This window comes from Impatiens glandulifera, chromosome 1 (genome assembly GCF_907164915.1).
Source record: "Impatiens glandulifera chromosome 1, dImpGla2.1, whole genome shotgun sequence".
NCBI lineage: Eukaryota > Viridiplantae > Streptophyta > Magnoliopsida > Ericales > Balsaminaceae > Impatiens > Impatiens glandulifera.
In genome coordinates, this window is record NC_061862.1 from 90037583 (window position 1) to 90064001 (window position 26419).

A 26419-nucleotide genomic window follows, 5' to 3' on the forward strand; every position below is an offset into this window, starting at 1 on the left:
TCGATCAAAAAGATTCAAAACCCACTTCTTGATTCAATGGCCACAGATGATCAAGAACTAGAAATCCCACCTTTCTTCGTATGTCCAATCTCCCTCGACATGATGAAAGACCCGGTCACCGTCCCCACTGGAATAACCTACGAACGAGAATTCATAGAGAAATGGGTATTCGCCCAAAAGAACCAAACATGTCCGGTAACCAAACTCCCACTCTCCGTAAACGTCGATCTCACCCCTAACCACACGCTGCGTCGTCTCATCCAATCGTGGTGCGCCATCAACGTTTCTCGGGGAGTCGAACGGTTCCCGACGCCTAAACCGTTAGCGAGCAAATCCCAGATCTCGAAACTTATACACGATCATAATTCAAAATCCGCAGACGAACAAATCAAGTGTCTCAAGAAATTGAAGTCAATCGCCGCCGTCAGCGACGCCAATAAAAGATGCATCGAGACGGCCGGAGGGGCAGAGTTCGCCGCTTCGTTGATCACATTGGAGGATTCGTCGGAGTTAGTTGTAGAAGACGAGTACATTAGAGCTAGCGACGAGGCACTTAGCATGTTACACTTACTCGAGCTGTCGGATCCCTTCCTAAAGTCATTAGCCACGGACGAGTTCATAACCGCGTTAACTCGGGTAATGAGAGACGGTTGTTACGATTCCCGGGTTTACGCGGTCATGATACTAAAATCCATCACGGAAGTAGCCAACACAACTCAGATGACAGGATTGAAACCAGAATTATTCACCGAGATAGTTCAACTATTGAAAGACGAGGTTACCCCTAAAGCCACCAGGGCCGGGCTTCACGTGCTGATCAACGTGAGCCCGGTGGGGCGGAGTCGGTTGAAGGCTGTGGAAGCCGGGTCGGTTCATGTTTTAATTGACATGTTACTTGACTCGTCCGAAAAGAGGGTATGCGAGATGGCGTTGACGGTTTTAGACCAGCTCTGCCAGTGCGCGGAGGGGCGGGCGGAGGTTTTGTGCCACGGGGCGGGGATGGCTATCGTTTCGAAGAAGATACTAAGGGTTTCAAAGGTGGGTAGCGAGAGGGCGAGTAGGGTTTTGCATTCGCTAGCGAAGTATTCGGGCAGTCCGGTGGTTTTGCATGAGATGATGGAGGCGGGGGTGGTGGCGAAGTTGTGTTTGGTTTTACAAGTTGACAGCGGAGCGAGGACAAAGGAGAGGGCGAGAGAGATCCTTAAGATGCACGCAATCACATGGAAGAATACAAAGTGCTTACCCTTGGCTCTATTCTCTTCGTACCCTTGATCATAAAGTTTTCTCTTTTTTTTTTTTGTACATCATTTACATACACTATTTTTTTCTGGAAATTTGGGAATTGTATATATATATATACACTCATTACTGGTTGGATTGAAGCAATTGATTCATGTATTTTGAGTAGAAGAAAATAATAATTTTCATTGAAAAATGTTTCTATGAAAACTTGGAATTGGCAGTTTGACACCTCCTTCAATTGGTTGAATATATTTGGTATAGATTAGATAGCTAATTCTATCATCTATTCTGGGTTTATCTTAATTTTTTATCAGATGGTGTAAGGTGATATTTGTTGGGCTAAAATGGACTATCGTGTGCTGAATCATCATGTGGGTGAGAAAAATAAACTTTTGGAGGAAGAGGAGATAGAAAGACTCTTGAGGATTTCTTGACTGAAACAAACTTTTTTATTATTCTTTTCTCTCTTACCTCATATTCAGCACACAAACCTTTATTTATAGTCTCTTAACATAAAACAAAACGTACAAGAAATAAAAACAAATATTAAAGACAAAAACTGTAACAGCAACATTTAAGACTGACCCCTGATTACTAAAACTGCTAAAACGTTTGAAACGTTTGAGATCTCCACCATTAAAGACTAAACTTAAAAGACATTCAATTTATTATTTAAAATATGGCTGACCGTTATTTGAGTTTATTGTGTAACAAATTCCTCCCTTAAACTCAAATCTTTTCCATCTTTCATTCCGATCATCCTCTTGAAATTTTCGAACAACACAGTTGGTAGCGCCTTTGTAAAAATATCCGCCACTTGATCACGACTCGCAACATGACTTAATCGCACATTACCTTCCTTCACATGTTCCCGTATAAAATGGAAACGAACATCGATATGCTTGCTCCTCTCATGGTGCACCAGATTCCTTGCCAACTCAATTGCTGATTTGTTGTCGACTTTGATTTGTTCCCACATGAATACTTGGGTCGGACTGTGGATTGACCCGCCCATAAACTTAAAACGCTTAAAAATAAAATTTAAAATATTATGTGTATATTTTGAACTTGCAACCTAACAAAACAAGTACAATCTTTCAACCAACTATGATAATAATACTTTATATTTTAAATTCAACATCAAATTTGATAAACGCGAGACATTTTTACAATATAAGTTCAATTTTGTAACTAATTAATATATATATATATATAATAATGCTTAATTTCAAAGTTTCCGGATTGTCGGGTCGAAAACTGTGGTTAATTTGGATATATATGTGAGAGTAAATGGATATTTGGGTCGGATTGTGAGTTTACTCACCCATAAACTTAAAACGGTTAAAAATAAAATTAAAAATATTATATATATGTTTCAAACTTGCAACCTAACAAAACAAATACAACCTTCTAACAAAGTGTGATTGGGATGTGGTTTGTCAATGAATAATAAGTCGGTATTAATTGAAAGTGGTTAAAAATATGAATCAAATATGTTTTAAACTTGCAACCTAACAAAATAAGTGCAACCCTTTAACCAAGTGTGATTGAGATTTGGTTTGTTGTTAGATAATATGCCGGTATCAATTAAAAGCGGTTAAAAAATATGAATTAAATATTTGATTAACTAAAGTGAAAGTGAAAGTGTAAGTTTACGAGGTGAGAGGTTCATTCGAAAAAATATATGAGAATGTAAGTTGTTTTACCGAAGTTAATAAAATGTGGAATGAGAATGTTTTATTTTTTATTTTAATATATGATTCGTGATTTATTAAGAACTTTAAACATTAAATACATATTATTATTTATTTATTTATTATATTTTTATTCGTTTTTTACCCAAGGTAATCTTCCTAGATTTCATTAATCCGTATATTTATAAAGATACAATGCAAACCATTAAAACAATAAATAAAGTCTAAGTTAAGATAAAACATTATTACAAGTTATTGTATCTATTACTCGAATAACATAATAAAAATGGGAAGAATGTCAATTTTATTTATAAAGTTGGAAGGAGGTGTCAAATTTATTTATAAAGTTGTAAAATTCTATTTATGTATACAAACTTGTCAAAATGTGTCAAAATTATTTAACATAACGGAATGTTTTAAACGGAGTTAATTTTTTATCCACGTGGATATTTATTTTATATTTTGTTTTAACTTATTTTTTTCATTTCAAACAGACTTTTTCTTTACATTTAATAAATAAATAAAATAATTTCATTCTCTCTCCTCCTTCACCGATTCATATTCTTCTCATTTAAATCTTAATCTCCAAAATTTCATCCATCATTTCTCATACCCACTTTATCTTCTCTCTCCGAATTTCACCCTATGTTCTTCTCAATTGATGTCAAAGTAATAGGTTATATATTCAATGCGAAACATTGAACTAGAAATTCTGGATTTCATTTGAATAATTTGCCTGCAATTTCCGATTTCTCTAGGGGATTAGAACAATAAGTTTTTAGCGGTCAACTGTGATGGTTAGAATTTTGAAAAATAAATTTGAGATTCTAGAAACGGTTATTGAGATTTTAAGTTGGAGTTGATAAGTTAAATGTGATATGTCACTTGTTTGTCATTATTTCTGAGATTGTTCTTCGTGAAGGAAAAACTAGTTCCAAGATCGCTTCAGATAGGGTTTTGAAACTCAATTAGTTAAATCCTCAATCATAGAGTTCAATCGCAGATAAACGAGGTTTATTACAGATATTATATTGTTTGATCGAAACTGGTTCATCCGATGATCAGATCACGAAACAAGTCTATATTATCAGGCCTAACAGTAATATCAAAGTCTATGAATGATCTAGTTAAAAAAAGGAATAGACATTCTCTGGAGATTGAGATTCGATTTGTTGAGTTCTTGAATGTGAATAGATTGGTTGCGGCGGCTGTGAAAGAGAGGGGATGAAGATGATGGTGGGCTGCCTGCTGGTGAAGAAAGGGGATGAAGATGATGGTGGGTAGAAGAAGGAAAATTTTATTTATTTAATTTTATATATTAAATAGAAAAAGAAAGTCTATTTGAAATGTAAAAAATAGGTTAAACAAATATGAAAAATAAATACTCACGTGGATAAAAACTTAACGCCGTTTGAGACATTCCGTTATGTTAAATAATTTTGACACATTTTGACAAGTTTATATACATAAATAGAATTTTACAACTTTGTAAATAAATTTGACACCTCGTTCCAACTTTATAAATAAAATTGACATTGTTCCCTAATAAAAATAGATCATGCACAATTATTATTACTTAAAATAAATAATTAACTCAACATATAAACTAATCAATTATAGTACTTCAAGTGATAAAAGTTGACTACTAAAAGATTAAACATTATCAATTTGATTCTCATTTAAAATGCTTAAATTGAAGTGAGGATCATGACCTTGGGTCGGGTAACATCCTATATTAAAAAAAACTTCAACATGAAAGTTCTTGGGTATGATTTAATATATATATTTTATTATGTTATAATTAGAAGAAAGATTGTATTGAATGGTTATATATTGAATTATATAAGTTATGTCTATTATATAGACATTACATTGAGTTTATAAGAAAATTAATAATATAATATAATATAATATTGATATAATATAATATACTAATAATATTATCACAATTTATAATATTGTGATAATATCTTACATATATATTATTTTATATTCTAACATCCCTCTTCAAACTCAAGATGAAAAACGATTGAACAACTTGAGGTTGAAGATGAGATGATGAAATATTGATGTTGTATTTTTCAAGCTTCAAAAAGTTGTGAGCTCCATCTAGTTAAAGGATGGCAGTGTGTTGACGGATAAACCAGCGAAAAGATAAAATCCCATAGAAATAGAATGCTGGGGTGAAACAACAACAGAATGAACTCCGAAGTTACTCGCGAGTATCGAAATCTATCCAACGACGGGATGACAATGTGTTGCATTAAATAAAACCAGCGAAGAATGAATGTAGAATCCCATGGGAATAGAATGCTGAGGTGAAACAACACCTGTAAAACCCATTCTAACGAGAGAATAGCAGTGTGTTTACTAAATAATCAGTAAAAATATGAGCATTAATACTGGGATAAAACAACAACTAAAAACAAAACTCAGAGAATATGATTCCGAAGATAATAAGAACATCAAGAGAATTCTTTGAAAGAAAAAAAATATATTATTAAAAAAATATAATAATAATAATAATAATAATAATAATAATAATTAAAGCCCTTCATCAAAAGACTAAATTTGTAGCTCAAGAACAAAAGTTTGACTCATATCATGTTAGAATAAAGAGAAGGAGACTGTATTATAATAATATATTTCGGTTTCATAGATTAAGTTTATTATATAGACATTATATTGAACTTATAAGAAAACTAATAATATAATATTGATATAATATAATATACTAATGATATTATCACCATTTATAATTTATAATAATGTAATTTATAAGTTTCAAATAATGAATTATAAATACAAAATATTATCAAGTCTTAACTCTTAATCTTATGTTTTAAAGTAGACTTAATTAAGATATTAGAATTTGAGCACCGACCATTAAATATAATAAAGTCTGGTCTGAGCTGAATAGAAAACTAATATAAAATAAATAACAAATAAACTGCAAAATATATGGGGCTGTAATTTAACTACATAGAAAATTTGTCAAAATTGACCGTTGGTTCAGTGGGAGTTGAATAGATTAAAGAATGAAATAAAATACATAATAATACAATAAGATATTCTAAAAGAAATATTGAAAATGAATGTGAAGAACTTTAAGAGGTTAACGTGGGTAGTCAGATGTCACGGATTAAAATTCGATCCGTGTGCCACAAAGTTAAATCGATTCAAATTCTAACTATAAAATCTTTTTAGACAACGCAAGAGAACACAATGTAAGAAGAATTATATATTGAATACTTGGTGTTTACAAAGAAATACCTTTGAGATATTTATAGGGCTAATTACAAACTACATTAATGATACTATCTAATTACCATATTAATGAGATACTTTTCAACTATCCATTAATAAGATATTACCCAATTACTCTCATTAATGATATTCTCCCAACTACTACTTTTATTACTCTAGGACTTCAATGCTTTTAAAATATTCATTGTAGTGGGCTTACTTGGGTGATTGAGTCTCCTTTATACAAGTAAACATCCCCTGGGTTAAGAGGATTGACACTTTGACACTTGGATTGGGCCATGACTAAAATAGGACGTGACACAGGGCTCACCTGTTCGGTTTTCGTTATTCAAAATTTTTCGTTCTGAGTTCTTTAAATTTTAATTTCTGTAGTCAATTTAAAAATTAAAGCAATTTGAATAAATTATAATAAAATCGAACAAATTCGAATTTATTTTTTGGTTTGTTTTAATATATTATATATTAATTTATATGTAGTTATTTAATTATATATAATAAATTATATAATATATAATTAAAATAAATAATAAAAATAATTCGATTTTCGGTTTTATTTTTGAGTTAAAATAACACTCGTAAATAAAATCGAAAATCGTATTTGAATTCAAATTGATTTAAACTTTATTCGAAACCAAAAATAAAATTCAAATTCAATGGAATGTTTAATTTAGACACAAATATATTGAAGAAGCTAGGTCTAATATTATATTTATTTTATTTTTATTTTTCAAGTGTCTTAAGAAAACTCACATCGCTCTATAAAATGGAAACTGACATATTATTTAACATTTTACAAAAAAAAAAAAAAAATTAATAATAAATTAAATAATCATTTAGAATGAGCGGAACAAATACATTTTTAATGAAGGCTTAACATATCAGCTTTGATTTCGGTCAAGGAAAGAGAAACAGTCCGAGAAAACTTGTGTGGCTGTAAATTTTTGTTGATCTAGAAAATTTGTTTGGTCTTTGTGTCGGCTCGTTTCTTTTCTTTTTATTTGCTTGTTTTCTCCATCTTCAACAACCTCCCTCTTTTTTTTAGTTTCATCACTAAGTTGTGTTTTTGCAACTTAGTAACTAAATAAAATAGTATCACCTCTTAAAAAAATATTACATGTAGTATAGTTATGAAATTAATAATTATTTAAACAAAACGATAAAATCATAATAATATTGCAAAAAATCAAACAAATAAATAAAAATTGATTTGTGCAAAGATTCTTTAAAATTTCAACTGAATATGTCGATTTCATCCCTTGAACATCGAAGGATAACTATTGCCGTTATGGTTGATGACATATTTTACTCTAATATGGATGTAGGATAATCAGATACAAATTTTGATTCTTAGTTTTAGCATGATACTCAATGTTTTATGACTCATTTTCTCTATATATTTTTGCTTCAAATATTTTAACAGTTGAAAATGTTTTTTTTTAATATCATCCCAAATTCGAACAAGTTTTGCCCTAAAAAATTTCTAATTATATTGATAAAAATAAAAAAAATAAGTCATTATATGCACAAACTATCTCAAATTTACATTTCTACCCATGTAAGAAGAAATGTTTAATTTTTACTTGGAACAATAAAAGAAACTATTACACCAAAATAAATTTAAGATATATAAGAAGAAAACCAAATTATAATAAAGAGAAATAAAAAAGAGAATGGAATGAAATGTGAACTATTAGTAAACATAACATGACAATGAATAAATTTACCAACTTTTAGCAAGTAAACAGATACAAGGAATAAAGATGGGAAAGCGAAGACGTTGAGAGCAGTGACCCCATCATCACATATAAAAAATAAATCACTGTGGAAACAAAATTAATTATCATGTAAAAAGTTAAAAAGATAAAATTATGTTCGGGGAGGAGTTATGTTCGGGACAGAATGCTCCCAAACATAATTTTATCTCTATAACTTTTTACATTATAATTATTTTTTTCTCACCGCAACTTATTTTTTCTATGTAGATGCCAGGTGGGGGTCGTTGTGGAGTCGTTGCCCCAGCGTTGCTCTCAAATCAAAATCGTTCTCAAAATCCGCAGAAAATGTTAGTCATGAAATTTTCTAAACTATCATGATAAACAAGAAACTCAGAAAGAAAGTGTTGGGTGTGAATGCGATTGAAGTTTGACTCAGTTTCTCTTGTTTATCGATTCCGTTGCACCACTATCTCACCAAAGGCGGCAACCCTTTCTCTAGTGTCCAAACACCACAAAAGAGTTTGACATTTTATTCCCACCAAGAGAGTAGTATCTATTTATATTATTAGGTCAAGTCCAATAAGTGGGTTACTAGATATTGTGCCACAATGTTGGGCCAACCAATACCCAACAATCTCCACTTTTGGCCCAAAATAGTGCAAAACACAATCACGGAATCACAAGACACATCATCGCCAATTTATTACCACCAAGGCAACAAAAAGAATACCCAAGGTAAACTCGTGTCATAAAGACCAGAGGCAAGAGCACAAAGCATGAGAAAATCACAAAGATCAAACGCAAGAGCACAAAGCATGCGAAAATCACAAAGATCAAACGCAAGAGCACAAGCATGCGAATATCATAAAGATCAACCGCAATAGCACCAGCATGCGAAAATCACAAAGATCTAACGCAAGAACACAAAGCATGCGAAAATTACAAAGATCAAATGCAAGAGCATAAAGCATGCGAAAATTACAAAGATCAAATGCAATAGCACAAAGTATGGGAAAATCACAATGATTGAAGGCAAAATCACAAAGCATGCCATGTCCACAAAGGACGAACCTCAAAGAGTTTTCCCTAAGTCAAAGTTTAAAATTCGTTGACATGAAATAAAATTTTCAGCAGGTAAACACTTAGTACCCATATTAGCAGAATTAAATTCTGAAGGAATTTTCTCTAACTTCACAATGCCCTTTTCAACAATATCTCGAATGTAATGAAACCTAACATCAATGTGTTTAGTTCTATCATGAAAAACATGATTTTTACACAATTGAATAGCAGATTGACTATCAGAAAACACAACCACATTTTTGTCAAAAAATCCAATTTCAGACAAAACAGCCCTAAGCAAATTGCTTCTTTAAAAGCTTTAGTGGCAGCTACATACTCAGATTTTGTAGTAGATAAAGCAACAATGGGTTGAAGTTGAGACTTCCAACTTATGCAAGAGCCACACAAAGTAAACACATAGGAAGTAGTAGACTTTCTATTATCCCTATCATTAGCATAATTGGAATTCACATAACCAACCAACTTAGTACCTACAGAACACTTAGAGAAAGTCAAACCAACATCAACAATGGTTTTTAGATATCTCAAAATTCATTTCAAGCATTCCAATGAGGCACACCAAGGTTAAACATAAATCTATTCAAGCAATTAACTATATATGCAATATCAAGCCTAGTAATAATCATGAGATACATAACAAACCCTATAACATTAAAATAAGGCACATTCTTCATTTTAGTTATTTCAGTTTCAATCTTAGGAGACTGATCCTTACTTAATACAAAGTGGGAAGCAAGAGGCACATTCACAGATTTAGCATCAGACATAGAAAATTTACTAAAAATTTTAGCAACATATGCACTTTGATTCAACAGAAAAGAAAATTTTGTTCCATCTCTAATAATATTCATGCCCAAAATCTTCTTAGCATCACCTAAATCTTTCATGTCAAAATTTTCACAAAGAGATTTTTGCACATGCATAACAGACTTCAGACATGGGCTAACAATCAACATGTCATCCACATACAATAAAAGAAATACATGCACAAAGTCTATATTCTTGAAGTAAAAGGCAATGATAAGAAGAACTTCTTTTAAACATCAAAGATTGCATGCACTTATCGAACTTGATATTTCATTACCTAGGAGATTGTTTTAAACCATACAATGCTTTTTTTAACAAACAAACACCATTAGGCAACTTGGGGTCAACAAACCCCTCAAGTTGATGCATATAAATATTGTTATCAAGTTCACCATGTAAGAAAGCATTGGTAACATCTATTTGTTTCAATTACCAATAAAAGTGAGCAACTAAAGCAAAAATAATTTTAACAGTAGTGAATTTGATAACATGAGCAAAAATTTCAGCATAATCTATTCCCTCATTTTGAGTAAATCCCTTGGCTACTAACTTAGCCTTGAATCTAACTTTTAAATACTCTTGCTTCACCTTATATAACCACTTGCAATCCACTAAGGAGTAATTATGAGGTTTTGGAACAAGTTTCCAAGTATCATTGATTCTTAGGGAATTCATCTCATTATTCAAAGCAACAATTCATTCAATAGAAAACTTAGACCTCAAAGATTTTTTGTAAGAGCTAGGCTCATTATAGTCTAGGGATTCAAACATGTTAAAAGCAAATTCAGACATATTGAAATCATTCAAATTATCATCCTTAAATCTAGCAGACATTCTAACCGTTCTTCTACTTCTATCCCTAGCAAGTTGATAGTCATGCAAATCATCAGACAACTCATTTGAATCAGACAAAACATTTGAATCATGCAAATCATCAATATCATGCTCCACCTCATTAGGAACGTTTACATCATGTTCAACAGGTTGATCAACAACTACAGGCGCATGCTCCACCTTATTAGGAGCATCATTAATAGGAGTGGGGAACATAGACAAACAAGGAAAATCATTCTCATTAAAGACAACATCTCTAATTATCACAATCCTAAGCCTATGTTCACTCCTATCCCAAAGCCTATAACCTTTTACCCCTTTGGGGTAGCCTAAGAACACACATTTTTTGGACCTAGGCTCCAACTTATCAACCTTTTGATGCACATAGCCAACATAACCAAAAACTTTCAAGTTACTCAAATCAAAAGGTTTACCTGAAAACACAAATTCATGATATTTCCCTCCTAAGGGAACACTAAGGGACCTATTTATTAAATAAGCAGTAGTATGCAAAGCATCCCCCAAAACTTCTTAGACAACCCAGATGACGCTAACATAGCTCTCATCCTCTCTAGAAGTGTCCTATTCATCCTCTCAGCAACACCATTCTGTTGTGGTGTGTACGACACATACATATGTCTTTTAATACCCCAGGTAATACATAAATCATTCATCTGTTTATTACAGAATTCAAGACCACTATATATCCTAAAAGTTTTGATTCTCTTACCTGTTTGATTCTCAATCAAAATCTTCCATTCCTTAGATTTTTCAAAAACATAAGACTTATGTTTCAAAAGTAACACCCAAGCTTTCCTAGAATAATCATCAATGATGGACATAAAATATTGGTTCCCCCATGTGTAGAAACACTAGAGGGACCCCACACATTAGCATGCAAATATTCAAGGATATCAGTACACTTAGACACGTTTGAGTATGAGATGATGGGAAAACACACCTTATGATGTTTTCCTAGCACACATGATTCACAGAAGGGGATGGGGGACAATTTATCACTACCAAAGTGACCACCTTTATGCAAAATTTCTAGACCTTTGTTACTCATGTGACCTAATCTATTATGCCAAAGAACAAATTTATCACCAATCACAGAGTTCACAGAGTCACAAGTAGTCTCAGTATGACACACATACAAATTGTTCATTTTTTTAACAGTAAAGATAACAAAAGACCCACGTCAAATTTTCATAACATCTTTCCCCCACTTTCCCTTCAAACCATCATTCTCAAGAGATGCACAAGACAACAAATTATAACGCAAATCAGGAACATGCCTCACATTCTTCAAAGTAAACACAGAACCACAAGAGAACCTTAGGCATACATCACCTATTCCTAACACAATGCAATTTTTCGAATTTACCATAGACACAAAATCATGTTCAATCTCTTTATAGTTCGAAAACAAATCGCTAAATGGAGTCACATGAAAACTACAACTAGAGTCAACTAGCCAATCAGATTTGTACAAAGAATTAGATAACACAGAGTTCAAGCTAGCATAATCACATAGATTATTAATCATAAAAATATCACACATATTTCCCTCATAAACAACCACATTAGCATTTTCAACATGCTGATTTCTCTTAGGCTTAGGACAGTCCTTGATAAAATGACCAGACTCATGACAATTATAACACTTTCTAGCACTAGACCTAGACTTAGATCTGCTTTTACTAGCAGGATGAGATTTCTTACTAGAACTCTCATTACTGACATTCTTTTGGGCACTCGACCTACCCTAAGATCTACCCCTCACATGCATGACTTCACCACCAGACTGTTTACCCCTCTTAGAGTGTCTCAAATCTAACTCCTAATCTTAAGACCATTGACAATAATATCAAGAGTGACACTGTCTCTACCATACTTAATGGCAGACTTCAGATCATTAAAAGAATCAAGAATAACATTCAACAAGACAATGGGGGAATACTCATCAATGTTCTTATCATCACACAACTTAATATCATAAATAAGTTTAGTGAAAACATTCAGATTATCTTTAATGTCCTTGGACATATCCAATATAAATTTGAAAAACTTTTCAAGTAAGAAAATTTTATTAGGTAGAGAAGTTTCAGTATAAAGTTCAGACAAATTATCCCACAAGGTTTTTGCACACTCTAAATTACCAATTTTTCTCATCACAGAATCAGATAAATTCAAGTATATAGAATCACAAGCATTTTCATTCATTTCACTATTTTTCTCAACGGTATCAGTAACAACATAAACCTGACTAACAACTTTAAAGTATTTTTTCTGAATCAAAACACATTTCATTTTTGTTTCTAAATGCTAAAATCAGTTTTTCCGTCAAAAGGAACCATACCATATTGATTAACACCAGACATGCTATCAAAAAAATTAAAAGCAATCAACAATCAATTTGCAGAAATTAATAGAAGGGTTCAAGCTATGATACCTTGTGAAACTCAAATAAAGTTTCGACTTACCCACCCCGCTCAGGGATTTGCTGCTTCGTCTTCTCAGCAGCGGCACGACGGTGACTTTGATTCACTGCGGTCGCGATAAATGCGACACCGACAACGGTTGAACAGTATATCAATGACTTCTTCTCCAGAGGCGGTAGTGACTTTCTTCTTCCTCTAGTAACAGCAGAAGCAGAGAATAAAAGCAAGAGGATTAAAGAAGAAACAGAAGACAGATCTACGTTTATTGGTGAAGATAACTTATATCCTCCAACCCAATCTCAAACTTCAATTATAAACCCTAAATCCTAGCTTTGATACCATTGTTGGGTGTGAATGCGATTGAAGTTTGGCTCAGTTTCGCTTGTTTATCGATTCTGTTGCACCACTACCTCACCAAAGACGGCAACTCTTTCTCGAGTCTCCAAACACCACAAAGGAGCTTGACCTTTTCTTTCTATCAAGAGAGTAGTATCTATTTATATTATTAGATCAAGTCCAACAAATGAGTTACTAGAGATTGGGCCACAATGTTGTGCCAATCAATACCCAGAATGATTAAAATAAAACTATATATTTTAACATGACATGAAATAGTGAAAGTTACCCAACTGATTTAATGTTAATAAAAGAAGTGTCTAAAACCAGAGTAAGAGTAGGACATCCATATTCAATTGAGTTTTCTTTAGGAGAATTAAATATCCGTGAATACTTGGCTCATTCTAATGCATATTGTTTTGTGTTTTGGATGTTTGTTCTCTTTTTGCATTAATATTATATATTTATGTTAATGAAACCTACTTAATTTGTGATACTTTTAACATTACTTAAAAAGTATGTCTTTTCCAATTTCTGATGATTTTAACGAGATAATCACATCAACTCGTTGGTAAATATCACATTTACACCCTAACATGTTTTTGTCACTCGTTATTTGCTTTTTTAGTCGCATTGGTCCTATAATAGTTTAATAATTATATCACAAAGTCTTGAAAATGATTGTATTGGATCGGCTCTAGTGTAGGGGCGGAGCCACGTTCAACCAATTACTTGGGCTGTAGCCCGGGTAGACCAAAACATTTTTATGCATTTGATACTAACGACGGTAAAATACTGTCGTTATTGATAATTTCTCGTCACTAAAGTATAATAGCTACAGTAAACTTGTTTTATTTTATTGTTTGCTTGATAATAGGATATAATTTTTTAAAACAATTTATCCCAGGTAGCTTTTAAATCCTGACTCCGCCTCTGCTCTAAGGTAAGGTTATGTAGGTGGCCTAGAACCTCCGGTCCCTCCTACAAGAGTACCCAAAAACAGTAAAATAAAATTAATAATGAGAGATAATTTAGAAGAGGTAACGACGTAAACAATAATTTGAATGCCCGAAAAAATAATAAAATTTATCTCTCTAATCCCTTTCGGTTATTTCGATGCTACCTATACATGTAGTATATGTATTCCACTCATAAAATGACACTTATAGACAACATCGAACTAACTCTCCCTCTCCTTATACTTTTCTTTTTTACACTCAATAATATAATGACACCACATTCTCTCCCACAATTTTTCTCCTTTATTACTCATCTAACCATCTTACCTCTCATTTTAAATACATTTAAAATATTACTCTTTTAATTTTAATTAATTCTATAAAGTTAACCTGCAAATGCAAAAAAGAAAAATAATAATAAAATAAACATAAAATTACCTAATTAAAATATAATAGTAAAATAGACCAAGAAAATGATTGTAAAACGGATAGAAAATAGTAGTTATATTGGACAAGATAAATATGTTTTAAATTAGGTACTCTTATTTTACTTCATTTTGAATATATTTATCATTTTACCTCTAATCTTTTAGTTGATCTTTCAAAGTTATAGGGTATATTAATTTATTAAAAATAATAATAAGATAGAGAGAAAATGAATGATAAAATATACTTAATTTTAGAAGAATAAGTTAATGAAAATTTCACGACTTGACTCGAAAGATGTTGAAACTAATATTTAAGTAATTAACTATTATCCCTCAAAATATATTAATTAAATTAAAATCATTGATAAAAAAAAAAAATGTATAGCAATAAAGATGAATAATAACAAGGTAAACAAAACTGTGGTTATACAGAAAAGAAAATGTGGAATGTCTTTACTCACGATCAAATAAATTGTGGTGGTTAGAAATTTAGCCATGATAATAATAACCGTGGTTATATAGGTTCTTTAACCACAAAATCGTGGTTATAGCCAAATCACTATATTTTTACTGCAAATTGTTCTTTCACCCCTTCTGACATTCTCACCGATCCCACTCCTCACTCACTTCCTAAAATTACTTATTTATCCCTATCACTTTTATATATTTATCTTTCTTATTTATTTACTTTATTTATTTAAATTAATTTTATCTATTTAATTTAATTATTATATTTTTCTTATTCATTAAATTTAATTAATTATTTTCTAATATATTTTTTTTATTTTTTATTTTATTTATTTTATATTTTTTATATCGATTTTCGAATATTTATTTTTGTTTTTTATTTCGGTTAAGAATTATTTTTTATTTAAAAAAAATATGAATTCATTCCATTTACGTTAAATCTTATTTGTTATAATCTTTTTAGTTATAAATAACTATAAATGAAAATATTAATAATATTACCGTATATATTATTAAGTAAAATATTATATTTAATTTGATTAATTATTAATATATAATATTTTAAAGACTTATTATAGATAATTTTATTTATAAATAAAAAATTTAAATCATTCAACTATTTTTTTTATAAGTATTTAAATATATATATAATTAATATAATAAAGAGAAGTGATAGAGAGAGAAAATTTGGTGAGGGAATTTAGTGAGAGAATGACTTGACAATTGGAAAATGTAAAAGTGAGAGGAAAGTGAGAAAATAGAGAAATTATTTGATTTTTTAAGCGAATAAGATTATGCCAAGTCATTCCCTCATCTAATTATTTCTCTATAATAAAATATTAAATATTTATATTTTATTAAATTAGACATTTTAATATTTTATATATTTTAAATAATTATAATATAAAAATAATAATATTTTATATTTTTAATTAAATAAATAAATAAAATAGAACAAAATATATTAAAAATTATTTAATTAATTATATTTAATAATAAGAAAAACTTAATAATTAAATAAAATAAAAAAAAGTAAAAAAAGTAAAAAAAAAATGTGAATATATAAATTTGTAAGAATAAATAGATAATTTTAAGGGAGTGAGAAGTGGGCGTGGGGATGTCAGATGGATTGAGAAAAGCTGCCTATAATTATAGTTTTTACATTTCTTAAATACATATTACCTCACCTCAATCCATTTTTTTTCATTGTTTTTTTTATTATGTAAGAAGACCCACCCAGCCGTAACTTCCATTTCCCACATGAAAATTCAAATTCAACTTATATATTATTAAAATCGTTTTATAATTTATTTATAAATTATTTAAACTTTAACTGATTTTAATTATAAATATTATAAAATATTTTAATAAATTATTAATAATTAACTATTCAATCAATAAAAAAAGTGACACAATTATTATTAAATTTAAACTTAGTTTAATTATTAGCATTTTTATTAGTCAAATTTTCAATTATTATTTTATTAATTATTTTTTCAGTTATTTGTTTTTTATAAATTCATTCTTCAACTATTTTTTTTTTCTTTTTCATGTGATTGAAAATGGGGGCTTAAAAGTGTGCTATAGTAAAATATCATACACTTACCAATTAGGTAGATCAAGTAAACAAATATGATTATTTATTAATAACTAACAAAATTTAAAATTTAATTTTAAATAGTTTGTAAATATAAAATTAAATATTTTATATAGATAGTAAAACTTATTATATTATAAATAGAAAATATATTTTTAATAAGAGGTAAGTTGAATTTTAATGATTAAGAGAAAAGATGTGAAATTATTTAAGAAAAAGATTTGTATTTAAAAAGAGAGAGACAAGTTAACACCTATATTTAATTATTTATAAGACTAAATTAATTAATTTTAATAATATCTAGATAAAATTTTAATAATATTTTAATGATCCTCTCATCCAAAAGTAGCATGAATAGGAAACAACCAACAAATGATGATATACATCCCAAACAAACTAAAGCAAAAAAAAAAAAAAAACTAATTTAAAATGAGAAAAGAACCCGGTTTTTGAATGGATCCAACGGCCAATCACATCTCCGTCGTCGCGCGATGAAGTATTTCAATGCCCTCCGGCAACAGATTGTGAATGAATACTGTCAGATTGACGAACGTCGGTATGTATGTCTAAATCTAAATCTAAATCAAAACCCAAATCTAAATATCATTTTATATGTATGAAATGAATACAAATTTCTAATAGTAGATACAAAACATTGATCGGAGAGAATGCTGACGAGGCGGCGACGGCGATGGCCGAGAAACTAATAGATGTTTGCGAGAGCGAGGAGTTTCTGCAGAAAGGGATATTGGATACGATGGCGGAGATTGAGGAGAGAAACGAAGGGTCGAAGGAGATGGAAAGGGATTTGAACGAGCTGCATCGAGTTTTTGATGAGATGGCGGTTATGGTGAAGAATCAGGGAGAAGAGATCGATGAGATTGAGAATCAAGTGAAGCGATTCAGTTCATTTGTAAGAGGAGGAATTGATCAGATATTGGCACGTAAGTATTATCAGAAGAATTCTCGCAAATGGAACTGCTTCGTTATTATCTTCCTCCTTCTACTACTTATCATTCTCTTTGCCGTTTTATTTATGGTCTAAACGTCAAAGAATAACGTCCGCCTTCTGCCCCCAACCGGTTCATAGGATCTGTATTTGTTCAGGGAAAAGGGTATTGCACTGTTAGATGAAAAATATTTATGTAATTCTGTAAAAAAAAAAAATATTGTTATATTTTTAATTATATTTATTTGATTCGGTTGTGAAATGGAACATACACACAACTTTTATTATTATAACGGGGTGCGTGAGATGACGTGAGCAATAAAGAACAACACTAATTTTAACGTGGTTCACCAATATAAAACTTGGCTATGTCACCAGAAATAGAGAATTTTATTAGGAGATTAGAACAGAGATTACAACAGTACAGACTAGGGTTATGACACGAATTTATATAACACTCGGTCCTCCGAAACCCTAACAAATATAAAACAGAGATTGGAAACGATGCTCTCAAGGCAAAGACTTCAACTTTCTGAAGTGCCCGACTGCACCTTTAAATAATCTTCAACTAGGTCAACACAATATTTTAGCAAATAATCTCCAAAATATTATCACAATACTTTTCTAGTTATATTACCATAACAAAATATCATATTTTTTTTTGTGTTAATCTTATTTTCTTAAATCAAGATTACACACCAAAAACATATATTTTTCTTTTGTTCAATATTCTCCTTCCTCAACATTTGTTACCACCTCATTAACAGTCAAACAAAAGAAAAATCGTCCCAAACAGGCAAATCTGATTGAAACCCGGGGAAAATACTTGTTTGATCTGGGTGTATTTGTTATCCTTTCTTCTGTTTATTTTATTTTGCTATATACCGTCATTGATACTTACAATATTAAAATTATAAAGAATCAGTCCAATTTATCTAGTGTCAAATTGAGATGATGAAATCTTGGAAAAAATTCAAACAATAAACATGAAATGGGAACATTTGATACAGAAGAATAGTTTTGTCCCGCCCTTACAACAGAGAAGAGAAACAAATCGATTAGGGGTGTTCATTAGTTCAATTTTCGGTTTATTCGAGTTTTTGGTTTGGGTTTTTCGAATTTTATTTTTTTTAAATAAATTCGAAAACCGAATCGATTTGAATAAATTTGAATTCGGTTTATTCGAATTCGGTAAATTCAAATTCGGTTCGAATTCGGTCGAATATTCGGTTTAGACCAAATATAGAACATTACCTATAAGATAATTTTTTTTTAAAAAGTTAACAAAATAAATAAGTTGTTAAAGAGATCTTATCTACTTAAATTATAAAAAAATATAAATCACGCAAACTTAGCTTAGTGACTAACAACAATATATATTCGATAATTGAACGACAAAAATAAAACAGTGAGGCCCATGATATTTTAATATATAATATATAATAAGTTATATAATATATAATAAAAATAAATAATAAAAATGAATTCGGTTTTTGGTTTGGTTTTCGAGTTGAAACATAAACTCAAAAACCAAACCGAAAACCGTATTTGAATTCGAATTGGTTTAAAATTCGATTCAAAAATCGAAAATGTAATTCGAAATCGGTTTATTTGAATTCGGTGAATAAGAATTCGATCGGATATTCGATTCAGACCAAATATTGAACACCCCTAAAATAATCAATGATGAATATTACCCTCTACCATTATGGTATCCTATTTTGATAATCATATAATTTAATCACTATTTGCTAACACTATCAACCATTTATCCCTACATTTAATGTTTTATTTGATTGTTGTCGCCTACATACACCATTTGTGAATGTTAGGGACGACCCTATTCTTTCTTCGAACTACTCACTTATCTTTATTTAATTAGTGACAAGATAGGATTCGACTACACATGTAAATAATGATCGCTTCAAGAAAATAATGAAGCATTTCATCTATATGATTTTATCATCTCCTCACATAAATCATATCAATAGCATCGTCTAGAACCAGATTTAACAACATATTTTAACAATGAATTAATGGAAATCAACATTTCAAATGCTAAAATCGCAATTACAATAGATTCACATCTAGACCTTAGTTGTAACAAAACTTTCATTGATCGGATAAACTAATTGATGACTCAAGTCTTCATCTGGATTGTCCTTGCTTAATAGTTGAAGTTTCAACTACTACAAGGCCCTGTAACGATCGAGAATTTGGAGCTCAGAAGCTGAAAGCTCGAACAAAGATATCGAGAATAAAGATATGTGATTCTCATCTCAAAATTTGAAATAGATAATAGAGACTCACAAATTTTTTACACGACCAACAAAGAAGAGATTGAAATTTTTACAGTTGGAGGATCAAATTATGCTTTTTTTGATTTGAAACTTCGTCAAGAGGTTGGTAACTCATTACTCTATATTTTCTACCGTTAGATTAAGGTTTGAAGTATCTAAGTTAATTTTTTGGTGGGTAAAAGTTACTATCTCAAAAAGTGTATATTCTTTTTTATTCTGATTTTGATCTTCTTTGTGTTATTCAAGGTTATTAAACATATTTGAAAGCTAAACATGTAGTTATATTGGAACTTGATTTTATAGGTGTATTCATTTTTACTCATTAATTTGAGGTCGGTTCATTGTGTCACTTTTACTTCCACTTTTATTTGTAGTTTATTTGCTTCTAAATTTTTATTAAGAGAATATTATATCATTATAACCGATGATTTGTCATAATCCCTAACTAAATATGAGTGACATTATAAATAGATTATTTAAGTCTTTATGAATCAAACAAGTAGTTTCATATGGTTCCATGAGACATCCAATTAAAAGAAATATGTTTTGAGATGAGGAAGATATCCATATTGAAAATTATAATTATTTGGAAATTATAATTGTCAATATTTTATTTATAATATTTTTTTAAATGTTTACTAACCATTAAAAAAAACTATATTAGTTATAGATGATATACAATAAGTTTAAATTAGAGTAAAAATAACTTTAACCTAAATTTCGATATAGGACACCACAATCTATTTGTGCCAAATAACATTTAGCCAATAATTTTATATATATATAGAGGAGTGATAGAGAGAGGGAATTTGGTGAGAAAATGACTTGTCATCACATTCATTGGTTGGAAAATGTAAAAGTGGGAGAAAATAGAGAAATTATTTGTTTTTTTCAACGAATAAAATTATGCCAAGTCATTCCCTCACCTAATCATTTCTCATATATATATATGAGGAGTGATAGAGTGAGGGAATTTAGTGAGGGAATTTGGTGAGGGAATGACATGGCATCACCTGGTTGGAAAATGTAGAAGTGAGAGGAAAAAGAGAAATTATTTGATTTTTTTAGCGAATAAGATTATGCCACGTCATTCCCTCACCAAATTCCCTTACAAAATTCCCTCACCTAATCATTTCTATATATATATATTATATATTATTGGATTTGACACAATCGCTTGACCTAGCCTGTTGTGCATATATTTTTAATTTTTTTTTTCTTTTTAATAATTTTGAAAAAAGAATATTGATAAAAATAAATAATTATTTGATTTTTTATATGCTTAAATGTACGTGGTTATTTCACTCAAAATATAATAATTTTTTTAATAATTAGATTATATTAATAAATGGATAACTTTCAAAAACAAAATTATTTATAAAAATATTTATATATAATGAAAAATAATTTGATTCGTTTAAATATAACTAAACAAATATGACAATAGAGAAAATAATGTCATGAAAATATTAAAACAAAATATGTCACTCAATATTGTACGTTTTCTACGGTTGAACTGAAGTTGAATGTCTCTAAGACCACCCACAACTGGGTGTCAAATAATGTATCAAATAGGTGTTAAAATAATATCAAATGATGCAGTAAAATATCAAAATTAAGTGTTAAAATATGGGTATCAAATTTTGATACGGGACCAAATTTGATGTTGCCCAATCACATCGTGCTAAGTGGCAGCGCTGTGGTTACTTTTTTTGTTTTTACACTTTTACATAATAATTGATAAAAAAAATAAAAATATATATCATTATTTTTTATTTTTCGAGATCTATAAATAAAGACTTGGTTTGTGTCATTTGGACACAAAAAATTTCTGAAATTTTCCACCATATTATCATCCTTGATTGTATCATCTTTCTTTTGAAATTTTCAAACTCTTTCATGGATCCTTCACAAAACTACAACTTCTTTTCAAATTACTTCTCAAATCAAGCTCAAAAGCCAAATATACAACCTTCGAACCAAAACATTGAACGTCCGGAAGATCCCATAAATACCTGAATCCACCCTAATTTTTCAATGTTTATAGTGTTTGTTTTCTTTTTCGTTTTAAATAATATTTGTATGTTTGATTTACCAAGTGATGAATAATATTGTTTGTGGTTAAAAAAATGAAATTATGTATAAATGATGTGGAAGTGAGAGAAAGTGAAAAAGTAATTTTGATACCTTGAATAACACTCTACTGTAGGATATGCTAAAAAGTGAGTGTTAAAATATGTGTTAAGCTGACGTGGCAGAGTATTAAATGAAAAAATTTGATACGCGGCTGTGAATAGTCTAAGTTAATTTTACCGTGGGTTGAAATTATTATTCATTTTAATTTTATTCTATATGATTTTGAGACTTGAAAGTGAATATTCCTTTTTATTATTATTTTTAATATTTTTTTGTGTTATTGAAGGTTATTAAACCTATTTGTAACCTAAACATTTGATGAAAACTGATGTTAGACGTGTAGTTGATGTTAGACGTGTAGTTCCATGATTTTTACTTCTAAATTTGAGGTGCATTACTTATACTTTTAAGTGTGGTTTATTTGTTCTTAATTTTTTTTTAAGTTAAGAGAATATTTTATCAATGTAACTATTGATTTGTTAGAATTCCAAATGAAATCTTAGTGACATTATTAACAGATTATTCAAAAACTTTATATGAATCAAACAAGTATCTTCATATGGTTGCACATATGGTTGCACGACACATCCAATTAAGAGAATTATATTTTTGGGTGAGGAAAATAGTACATTCAAATTGTCGCATTAATATAGAATATCCATATATTATATTAATTTAAATCATAATTGTCAATATTTTATTTATAATTTTTTTAAATGATTACTGAGTATTAAAAAACTAAATTAGTTATAGATGATATACAAACAAACAAAAGTTTAAATAATAGGGAAATAACTCCAACTTAAACTTGTATAATCGACAACCCAACCAATTTGTGCCAAAGAACATTTACCCAATAATTTTATGTATATTTTTTATATTATTGGATTTGGTACAATGACTTGACATAGCTAGCTCATTTTTTTTTACTGATAACGGCTGTGTTCAGTAATATATTTTTGAATTTCTTTTTCTTTTTAATAAATTTGAAATAAGAATATTAATAAAAATAAATACTATTTGACTTTTTATATGTTTAAAGTGGTCATTTCATTCAAAATATAATAAAATATATTTTTTAATATTGAGATTAATATTAATAAATTGATAACTATTAATATAAATAAAAATATATTTATTTCTTTTAAAAATAATTATATGTAATGAAAAATAATTTGAGTAGTTTAAATATAACTATACAAATATGACAATAAAGAAAATAAAAAGACACGAAAATATTAAAACATAATACTTCGCTCATTACATAATACTTCGCTCATTACTCTAAGATTTCTAAAGTAAGATTGAGGTTAAATCTCTAAGTTAACTAAGAAAATTTTGTGCTATGTAAACATACAGATATATAAGCGAATAATTAATATATAAAAAAAATTGAATCACACGGTATAATATATCAATAATTGCTATATTCAATAATTTAATTTTTTTTAATAAAATACAATAAATATATATTTTCATCTTTTCACCTTGATTAAATTTTGTTATATAAAAAAATAACACATTTAATTCTATTTTTTTTATTTACAACTTCTTATTTCATAAATTTTATAATTATATTGTGTTTAACATAAATTTCATAATATCATAATTGTTAAACACTATTTATATAAAATATATAAGTTTGAAAAATTTTAATATCGTGGGTATGTTGTTCATCTAATCTCATATTTATTATAATTTCTATAAAATGAAATAAAATCTTGCAAATATGGTCATTTTTATTCAAAATTTTAGCTTTATCGTTCTGAAGACTTAATTTAATATTTTTTTAACGCGAATTATCACATTGGCGAAAATAATTTTTGTAAAATATTTGTTTGTGTCTTTTCTCTCTTATACATAATTGTTTCATCTTTTACATTTCCTCTCAAAAATCCTGGAAATAGTTTATTGCACGTCCAAAATTAAAATATTAATTAAAATATGTATGAAATGTCTATTAAAAAAAATGATACTAACTATCATTTTATATTAACACTATAAAATTCTTATTTGAAAACTACATATACATAAGTATTATTATATATAAATATTATTATATATATAATTGTATTTTTTTTTGTTAAACAATAATATTAATTATAATTTTTATTAAAAATAATAATAATTCAATTTAATAGTATTTTGTGTAAAAAAATTATATTTATATTTAAAATAGCATTTAAAAATGAATTGATCATTTTTTTATCACACAAATTAAGTTTCAACCTACTAATTTGTGACTTGACTTCAAACATTCTCCAATTGACCTTATTATTAATTTCGTTACCTCACTTTTATAAATTTTGTACCGACCTCTTACCCTATCTCAATTGACCTTTTTGTATTATTTAAAACAACATTTTATAATGATATTTTACCCTAGCTCATTACTAATATTCGAGTTCTTTAATATTTTTATTAATTAATTATTTTTTATTATAAAATATCTTATAATTTTATAAAAAAATAATATTAATAATATGGTTAAACAAAAATATAGTTAAATTTTTAATTAAAAAATACTAATATTCCATCAAAATAAACTTCGATTGTCACATTACTTATTTTAAATAATCTCTAATTTTTTCTCATTAGACTTCACTTCGAGTATTTTGTAACGATTTTATCATTCCTTTTGACATTCCCCAAATGACCTCACGTATTATTAATCTCGTGACTAACACTCACTCTCTCAATTCGAACAATAATTCCCCTCCCTCAAATTCTAACTCACATATATTATTATATTTATCTATCAAAGATAATATTGATAAAGGTTAAATAAAAATATAATTCAATTTTTAATTTAAAAACAACTAATATTCTACCAAAAACGAATTTCTAACTTATTAATATTGTGACTTCGCTTTAAATATTCTTTAATTGATCTCTCTTTAGGTTTCACTTCGAACATTTTGTACTGATCTTATCTTTACTTTTGACATTTCTCAATCAACCTCTCATATTATTAATCTCATGACTAACAATAAATAAAATATATTTAAAATTTTAATTTAAAAATAACTAATATTCCACCAAAATAGACCTCCCTTCGAGTAATTTGTAAAGATAATTTTGACATTCCCATCAACCAAAAATTCACACACGTATTTATATACGAACTCACATATGTCATCTTACCCTTAATTTTGGTCCACACACATTTGCGCAGGGACTCACATATGTCATCACATCAAGTATGCATTATTTTAATATTTAAAAATTTGCATCAATAGTCTCAAACATATAATGTGAACACTTTAACCACTATATCACTAGTGATTGTTAAATTTAATTTAAACTTTTATGTATGTATATATATATTAATCATTTTTAATGAATAACAAATAAAATATGTAATGAATAAAAGAAAATTAATTAATTATATAAATAATAAATATGTAGAGAATATATACAAATATTCTTTTAATAAATTATTTAGAAATTTGAAATAAAAATTAAATTAAAAAATATTTTTAAAATTTAATATATAATTATATTAAATTAATTAAAAAAAAGTTAAAATAATGGAATAGTAGATAAAAGATATAATTAATAAAAGAAAGTTAATTATATAAATAATAAATATTTAGAGAAGGTATAAAATTATATTTTTAATAAATTATTTAAAAATTTTAATTAAGGACTAAGGAAAAAATAATTTTAAAATCTAATATATTATTATATTAAATTATAAAAAAGAGTTAAAATAATGATGAATATAATAAATATGGAGTTATGTTTATATATATATATATATATATATATATATATATATATATATATATATATATATATATATATATATATATATATATATATATATATATATATATATATAATCATTGTTAGTAAATAATATATAAAATATATAATAAATAAAAGAAAATTAGTTAATTGTATAAATAATAAATATGAAAAATGGTATAAAAATAAATTTTTAAATAATTATTTAGAAATTTGAATTAAAAATTAAAGTAAAAATATTTATAAAATTTAATATATAATTATATTAAATTAATAAAAAAAATTTAAATAATGGAATAATAGTAAAAAGATATAATTTATAAGAGAAAATTAATTATTTATATAAGGTATATAATTAGTTTTTTAATAAATTATTTAAAAATTTTAATTAAAGATTAAGGTAAAAATAT

At 28.3% G+C, this 26419-nt stretch overlaps 2 protein-coding genes across 2 annotated transcripts; both read left to right on the forward strand.

Annotated features, from left to right (window-relative positions):
• On the forward strand, positions 1–1374 carry LOC124922179 (E3 ubiquitin-protein ligase PUB23-like). Its single transcript, XM_047462916.1, has one exon. It carries the CDS (start codon positions 37–39, stop codon positions 1270–1272), a length of 1236 nt encoding a protein of 411 aa, XP_047318872.1. The 5' UTR covers positions 1–36; the 3' UTR covers positions 1273–1374.
• A 15991-nt stretch (positions 1375–17365) lies between these two features.
• LOC124935764 (syntaxin-121-like) lies at positions 17366–17919 on the forward strand. Its single transcript, XM_047476191.1, has 2 exons — positions 17366–17430; positions 17520–17919. The coding sequence occupies exons 1-2, from the start codon at positions 17366–17368 to the stop codon at positions 17917–17919; spliced, it is 465 nt and encodes a 154-aa protein (XP_047332147.1).
• The last annotated feature ends 8500 nt before the right edge of the window (positions 17920–26419 follow it).

Excerpts from the sequence above, each read along its gene's own strand:
- LOC124922179 (XM_047462916.1), top strand. The coding sequence starts at position 37 with ATGGCCACAGATGATCAAGAACTAGAAATCCCACCTTTCTTCGTATGT.
- LOC124935764 (XM_047476191.1), top strand. The coding sequence starts at position 17,366 with ATGAAGTATTTCAATGCCCTCCGGCAACAGATTGTGAATGAATACTGT. Across the intron at positions 17,431-17,519 it reads TGTCAGATTGACGAACGTCG|ATACAAAACATTGATCGGAG; the intron begins GTATGTATGTCT and ends TTCTAATAGTAG.